At 31.5% G+C, this 8,509-nt stretch overlaps 1 protein-coding gene across 1 annotated transcript; it reads left to right on the forward strand.

Moving 5' to 3' along the window:
- The first annotated feature begins 142 nt into the window (after positions 1-142).
- On the forward strand, positions 143-1,779 carry LOC132314042 (uncharacterized). The gene is made up of 3 exons (XM_059812962.1): positions 143-580; positions 773-1,039; positions 1,741-1,779. The coding sequence occupies exons 1-3, from the start codon at positions 296-298 to the stop codon at positions 1,777-1,779; spliced, it is 591 nt and encodes a 196-aa protein (XP_059668945.1). The 5' UTR covers positions 143-295.
- Positions 1,780-8,509: the final 6,730 nt, after the last annotated feature.

The raw sequence follows: 8,509 nt of genomic DNA on the forward strand, positions 1-8,509 counted from the left end.
GTCAATTCATTTATTATTATTCCGGGGCTTGTGCTACCTCTCCCCTTAAATCGATGAATCTATGAAAAGAAAAAGAGAAACAAAAAATGTGTCTCTTTTAGATTATTCAATCAAATTGCTATCCGTTGGGGCTATGGTTTATTTAAAGTGTTGTTGGAGACACTTAATACATCTCCATTAAATATTATCTTCTGTTCATGGACTCCTCTTGTAATATTATTTGTAGGATGTATTGCTGGACAACTTTTTTGGGTCTTCCCCTCTGAAAAATCAGTGGAGAATAATATATGAATTTATGAAGGAACAAGATATGCTAGATGCTACTTCTCCCAAATCATTTCCAACATTTAGTGAGACAAAACACAGTATCTTGTGTTCTGAACTGAAGCAACTATATGTAGCTATCACTCGCACAAGGCAAAGGCTATGGATTTGTGAGAACATCGATGAACTATCCAAGCCTATGTTTGATTATTGGAAGACATTGTGCCTGGTCCAAGTGAAGCAACTCGATGATTCACTCGCACAGGCAATGCAAGTTGTAAGCAGCCCAGAGGAGTGGAAGTCACGGGGTATAAAGGTCTGCTTTATCTATCTTTATATCTTCACCGCTGCTACTTTCTTGTTGTCATTGCTAAAAGTCAGAATTACTCTTTCTTGTTGGTGGTGCTACTATTAATAATAACAAAGTATGTTCCTTTAATTTTAACAACCTTTGTTTTCTTTTGTGTCAATGATTCTGCTCATACATATGATCTTTGTGTTTTTGCAGCTCTTTTGGGAAAATAACTATGAGATGGCAACAATGTGCTTTGAAAGAGCTGGAGACACAATGTGGGAGAAAAGGGCTAAGGCTACTGGCCTTAAAGCATCAGCTGACCGTTTGCGTGGTTCAAATCCTGAAATGTCTTCTACTGTACTTAGGGAGGCTGCTGAAATCTTTGATTCGATTGGTAGGACCGAGTCTGCAGCAGAATGTTTTTGTGATCTGGGGGAGTATGAAAGAGCAGGTATTTGTTTTTTCCTTATTTTTATAAAAGTAATATTAATTTGAAAATATTGTTTAGGAAATTAGTTTATTATGCTCTTCATATATCTAGTTTCTTATCTCCATTAGAAAATGAAATCTGGTTTTACTTAAATCTGTCTGAATGCTGAAAGCTTTTGTGGCATCACAAATTGGGAGTATTGTGGTGGGTGGAGGATGTGAAATATCTTTTGGGAGAGGAGTATCGTAATAGAGATCTAATTTAAGATATGTTCAGTAATGCGCAAGAAGATTATTAGATGGAATATTTTTTTTTTAGCCATTGGTTTTTCGTAGGAAATGATTCTCCATTTTTTTTTTTTTTTGGTGGCTCTATCTGTCTATCTATTTTGTAATTTTTGTTTGATCTTAAGAGGATGCATTTACTTGTCTAATTATATATGTTGTGGGATTATGTATTGTATGAAATGCCTGAAAGTTATTGCATTCAGTTGAAATATTTTTGGGTGGTAGGATAGCACCAAGATAAGTTCACTATAGTATCATCTCTTTTCATTTTTAAGGCTAGAACTTAAATCTCAGATTGAATCTCTTTAACAATTAATAGCAGCTATACTGTTTGCTTTTTTTCTTTTCATCTCATTCTGATGGTATTGTTATAATCTTCAAGTATCTAGTGTTTAAGCAGAATTTTTAATCCATTTTTTGCTTGGAAAAGTTTGACATTCAGATTGTTACTCTTTTTGCTGCAGGTAGAATTTATTTGGAAAAATGTGGGGAATCCAAGCTGAAGAAAGCTGGTGAATGTTTTTCTCTAGCAGGATGCTATTTGCATTCAGCGGAAGTGTATGCTAAGGGCAATTATTTTTCCGAGTGCTTATCAGTTTGCACCAAAGGAAAATTATTGGACTTGGGTCTTCAATGTATCCAATACTGGAAACAACATATTCCTATGAATGGTGATATGATCACAAGATGTAGTGAAATAAAAAAAAATTGAACAAGAGTTTCTGGAGAGTTGTGCACTTAACTATTTTGAGCTTAAAGATAACAATTCCATGATGAAATTTGTTAGGACTTTTCATTCAATGGATTTGAGGCGCAATTTCTTGAAGTCTTTGGATTGCCTTGATGAACTCTTTTTGTTGGAAGAAGAATCAGGAAACTTTTTGGAGGCGGCAGAGATTGCAAAGCTGAGAGGAGATCTTCTACTGGAAGCTGAGCTGCTAGGGAAGGCTGGACATTATTGTGATGCATCATTGCTCATTCTCTGGTATGTGTTTTCCAACTCACTATGGATTTCTGGAAGCAAGGGTTGGCCATTGAAGCAGTTTGCACAAAAGAAAGAACTCTTAGCAAATGCCAAATTGTTAGCAAAGAAAGAATCATATGCTTTCTCAGAATCCTATGTTTTCTATGAATCTGTTTGTACTGAGGTTAACATTTTATCGAATGAACAGAGTAAGTTGTTTGAATTGAATAACTATTTCAATGCCTCCCAACGACAGAAAAGCCTCAGGGGAGAAATTTTATCCGTTAGAAAAATTCTGGATGCTCATTTTCATTTCAATACCTTAAAGTATGCATGGGAAGATGAATTGATAGTGGATCTGACAAATCATTCAGAAGAAAAAATTTCACAGAACCTTGTGTATGTTGAAACACTGGTTTACTTTTGGAATATGTGGAAAGAGTATGTCGTAAATATCTTTGAGTATCTTGGGTGTCTTGAAACCCAAAATGTTAGTAAATATCAAGGTTTTGGTGAGTTCTGTTTGAATTATTTTGGCGTGCGAAAGCAGTTCAATAATCTGAATATCACTTATGTTTTGATGAACTCTGATGCCGATTGGGTGAGAGAACTTGACGACAGATTTCTCCGAAGTAGTGGAAAGTTGGTATCTGTTGATGTTCACCAGTTTGTCTCAGCTGCCCGGACTCATTGGCATGCAGAATTACTTGCTGTTGGAATGAAGGTGTTGGTGAAGCTTGAAGCCCTCTATAAGTTCACTGCCAGGAATTCCTCATCTGTGTTTTGCCAAAGCATATGTCTCATTCATATATTTGAGGTTACAAAGTTTCTCCTAGAGTCCAAGTTTCATGATCTCAAGCACCATGATACTAGGAAATTGCAGACATTTTTTGAACTATCTACCGAGTACTTCCAAAAAGTGTTTCCTTTTGACTGGAGAGAATCATTGGCAGAGAATATGATTTCTCTGAGGGGAACTGAGCTTTCAAGGAAGTTGCTTGAAGAAGTTATTTGTAGGAACCTCAAAGGTAAACTGACATATGGACAAATAGGGAGGGTGGTAATGGTGTGGCTTGGATCTAAAACGCCAGCTGATGAACTATGCGAGGAGTTTGTTAAAAGGTTTGATGTGGATTCATCATGGAGGGTATTCGTTGAGAATGTCAGAGGGAAAGAAGATATAGAATCTTCACCTTCCAGCAGTTCTATTGAGGCTGTTGGGGTTTCTTTGGTTCACGAATTCCTTAAAGCTATGGAAGATACTTTTAATGTTAATTGGAGGAATGAAATTGACTATATATCACCTAGTTGTTTCTTGTATCTTGTTGAGCACCTTCTGATCTCAGCATCTTACGTGCAGGAGGAGGGATACTTTCTCACTACAAAGTCTTCATTTATTGAGTGGCTTTTTCATCTGCAACCAAACACCAACCCCAGTGCCAATTTAGTAACTGATGTGCAAATGCCTAAGTACGTGATATTTGGTTTTGTGTCTCGCAGCCTCCAGCAATTTGTTTATAATAAGAAGGAAACGGCAGATTGGATTAAAAATTCTAACATTAATTTTAATTACTACTATCCACTGCTGGTGCTGAGACTTTTTGTTTTATTGTGTTTACTTTGTGCGGGTACTGGATATTATTTTGATGTACTTTTTTCTTTGCTGTGGTGGAATGATATTACTTCAAAGTTACCAAGGGAATTCTTCACTGCCCTTCGGAAAGATAGAAAAATTTATGACTTTAGTGTATTTGAAGGTGTAAAAGTAAGTGTTGCTGAAGCATTTAAAAAGATAGGGGACCCTCTTGTGGTAGTGAGCTTGGGAGGAGATTGTTCAGAGTTACTTTTCCCTGATGCCATTTTTGTGGACATGAGAGATATGCAATGCAAAGAGGATATCATGAGAGTGTTGTTTCCCACGAATACCAAAGCTTACCAAGGGAAAAAGGTAGCTGTTGAAGAGACTTCAAGGAATTCATGGGGTGAAAAAAATTCTCTGAACTGTGATGATCAGGGGAAGTGTTATATTGTACAGTCTTGTAGTTTTGCTTCCATGGAAGATCGGAGCACAAACACTAAGAATGGAAAGGAAGGCAACCTGCAAACAGATTGGGGGCTTTTATGGGAAATTTCCGATATTTTAAAGCCTCTGGATGATAAAAGAGAGGGAATTTTGATGAAATGTAGTTGAAGACACAAATGCTTTAGAGTGAGGCACCATATGACAGCAAGGCTGAGGGTAAGGGAACTAGCAACTCTAATGAAGACACTATGAAGTCGGCTAATGTTTCCTCCGAAGCACAAAACAAGGGGAAGGGAAACAGCAAGTCCAAGAAAAGCGGGAAGGGAAACAGAAGTCCAAGAAAGGCAGAAAATGAATAGCTATGCACTGTCAAAATCTCAAGGTGGTGGTATTATTACTAAGATATGTTACTATTCTATATGTAAATGTTACAACTGTGAATTGATAGAAAATATAAACTGGTCGTTTATCAATATGTGATAGAAAGGGATTGTGCTACTCTAGGTGGTAGCTTATTTTCTGTTTACCCAACTTTATCAAGTTTTGGTAAATGAACCTAGAAAGTAAATTGAGATCATATTGTGTTCCTTCAGTATTTTCTCATGAAAAGCTTTGATTCCAAGTGTTTCCACATAAAAATCAATGATAGACCATCAGTCCAATTTTCATACTCCCACTTCCTTATATTAGATGTCTCTTTTAGGGAGTAGAACTTTTTAAGAGGACATGTAATTATTGCATTGATCCCTTTAAAAATTACAAACATACCTTTTCAATTTTAAATATATATATAATTAAGTTTGAATTTTTTTTAAAATTTTAAGGGTATTTTATGTAAATATGTGAAATATGTCGTTTAAACTTTAGAAAGTAGACAAGTATTTTGGAATAACCTAAAAAAGAAAGATAAACAACTAATCTTCGAACTATCTTCGAAGCAAATTAATAACAGATCAAGACATAATTGTGCGTACTAACAGACAATTTACATTCAACAAAAACAAATAAAAAAATCAGGAATTTCTATGAAGCATATTGTAAACAGGGGCAGCACCACCACCAATGAGAGGATTAAGAAATAAACAAAGACTGCTTTTTTAGTGAGGGACAAATACCGTGAATCTGATCCCACAAATCGGTGGCGATAGCAAAACAATTTGAATGGACCAATCATAACAAAGCAATTTGATACATGTACTCTGCGCGTAGAAAGGAAGAAAAAAAGTAGTCAGTTGAAGGGGAGCGGGTAGAGAAGAAAGAAAAAGAAAAATAAAAAGGGTTGGTTGCCAAATATTTGTAATGTGCTCCGTACGTAATCCTATGGTATTATCTATACATATTATGGCATATTTTATATAAATATCAATATCTATATTATTATTAAAAATACAACCGTGTCAAGAATTTCAAATCATCATTATCTATAAATAAGTAATTAAAAATAAATAAATAATAAAATAAGTAAATCATAAATTACAAATTAAAATACAAACATAAAGTTTTACAACTCCTCACCATTATTAAAACATAAGTTACCAATTTTTTTTTTTTTTTTTAAATACTATTATATATATTATTATTAAAAGTACAAGAAGTGTCAAGTATTTCAAATAATTAATCGAGCACACTTGGGTGGCAGAAGAGAGAGTGGATCTCCACAAAAAGGTCCTGTTTGAATTCTTATGCATGTCAATTTTTTTTACAATTTCTCTAAGTTGTTCCATTTTATTTAATAAATCTTATCATTAGTTATTTATAGTTTTTTGTTATGTTTGAAAATTCTTAATGGGAATTACAGTTATTATGTATGATATTGTAGGATGACCTTGTCCATGTCAATATTTTTTATCATTTCCCTAAGTTGTTTCATTTTATATAATATATTTTATTTTTATTTTGCATGTTTGAAAATTCTTAATGGGAAATACAATTATTGTGTATATTGGAGGAAGACTTTGACAATGGATGGTAACCAATGTGTTTTATTTAACGTGAGATTTTAATTACAAAAATAACTTTAATATTTATTGACCAAAAAAAGTCTCGTAGTCTATTTACCTATTGTTAGTTCCCTCTGTTAAGGACATGGAGAAAGAGAACAAAAGGAAATTTTGTGGGTAGCATGGAATTGGTATTTTAGAATTGAAATTGCATAAAAATTAGTTTAAAGTGAACTCCTAGAAAAAAATAATAATAATAAAGGTTTTTTTAACTAATTTTCCTTCCATTTTAATTCCAAGATACCAATTTTATGTTACCCGACATAACATCAATAATTCTGTATAAAATGAAAATTCTTGCATTTAAATTTGCATATAGAAGAATGGTGACGACTGTACACTTTTCCAAAATTAGATATATTTTTTAACTCTATTTAAAACTGTTTTTTTTTTTTTTTTTTTTAATTAACTTTTGAAATGCTTTATGTTTTACAATTTATTAAAATTATTATTTTATTATTATCGATTTTACATTTGTCCTTATTTCTTGATTTTTTTTTTTTTTTTTTTTTTTTTTCTTACAAAATTTGATAGGATTAGGTTTGTCCAGCTTAGGGTAATCCTTGTGCATGTCAATTTTTTTTTTACAATTTCTCTAAGTTGTTTGGTTTTACTTAGTAAATCTTATAGTTAGTTATTTATAGATTTTTTTTTTTTTTTTTTTTTTTGCTTGTTTGAAAATTTTAGTGGGAATTACAACTATCATGTATATTATACGATTTTGTTAATTTTACATTCATCCTTATTTCTTGATATTTTTTTTTTCATGTGAATTTGATGGATTTGGTTTGTCCAATTTAGGATTTTTGGTTAAGTGTATTTTTTTTTTCTTTTTTTCATTCTTATTTTATTCTATTTGATTATGATTCTATTGATTTTACTTTTACTATTATTTTTCGAGGTTTTAATTTTTTTTTTTAAATTTAATTATTTCTTCTATTCTATTTGAGTATGAATATACAATTTCTCTAAGTTGTTTAGTCTTATTTAATAAACCTTATTGTTAGTTATATATATATATTGCATGTTTGCAAATCCTTAATAGAAATTGCAATTATTATGTATATTGTACGATTTTATTGATTTTACCTTTGTCCTTAATTCTTGATTTTTTTTTTTTTTTTTTTTTTTTCTTGTAGAATTCGATGGATTATGTTTGTCCAGTTTAGGGTTTTTGATTATATTCTCTTTTCTTCTTCTTTTTTCATTATTTCTTCTATTCTATTTTATTATGATTTATTGATTTTCCTTTTGCAGTTATTTTTTGAGGTTTCAATTTAAAAATAATTTTAGTTCTTTTTCTTATAGGTATATTCATATTTATAAGCTAGAGTTGTATGTCCCAAATATGAGTGATTTTTTTTGTCTAATTCAATTAGTACTCAATTGGCTGGAAAAAAGAGTTGTATGTGGGCACAGTGGTCCTTAATTTATTGTTTCCAAGGAATAATTGACCAAATATATAAGTGCATCCCTTCCTTATCACGTAGCCTAATTCATGACAATTGACAATTCAGCTGGGTAAGTAACAATCATATTATTTTAGACACTCTTTATATATTAAAATAATTTATCTTTCTCAATTCCGTAAGAAACTCAATTAATTTAGATTTTACTTTTTATCTTTTAAAATTTTATGTTGTTGACCTGTTGTAATTTACAATTATGTCTAATTGCTTAAAATATAATTTTAATATTTATTTGAGAGTAATATTTATTTTTTATTGGTAAGAATTATTTAAATGAGAAAAACTTCTTAAACTTTAATTTTTACTCTTAAAATTGTGTTTGTTAGTTGTTACCAATAAATGTGTAAAAAGACAATACACCTAACTTCATAAATATATAAAATTTCAATTAATCAAAACAAGTTGCTAATTAATTATTTGTAATATTGCAAGATGATCCCCACACATACGAATTGGGTAAAAACTTTGGTATACTTCATACACAATCAGTATAGCCCAAAAAAAATAATTGAGAATAAACTTCATGCACAAGCATAAATTCTAGAACACATTTTTTTTTTTGAGTAATTAATTCTTGTACACATTTGCTTATTAAATCATCTTTACTTTCTCAACTAGATCTCGAAACTGACATTCAAACTGAGATAATTAATTCTTAGTTGCATGAACACAAAAACACACTGAAATTTAATTTTTATTTTCGAAAATTCAAGCAAGTTGTATAGATAGGTGGATAATTACGTAAGGGTTGGCCCATGAACAAATAGGCCCAATAGA

This window comes from Cornus florida, unplaced genomic scaffold (assembly GCF_030987335.1).
Source record: "Cornus florida cultivar Cherokee Brave unplaced genomic scaffold, ASM3098733v1 CherokeeBrave_3.0.0_Hap2_Chr06, whole genome shotgun sequence".
In the NCBI taxonomy this organism is placed as follows: domain Eukaryota; kingdom Viridiplantae; phylum Streptophyta; class Magnoliopsida; order Cornales; family Cornaceae; genus Cornus; species Cornus florida.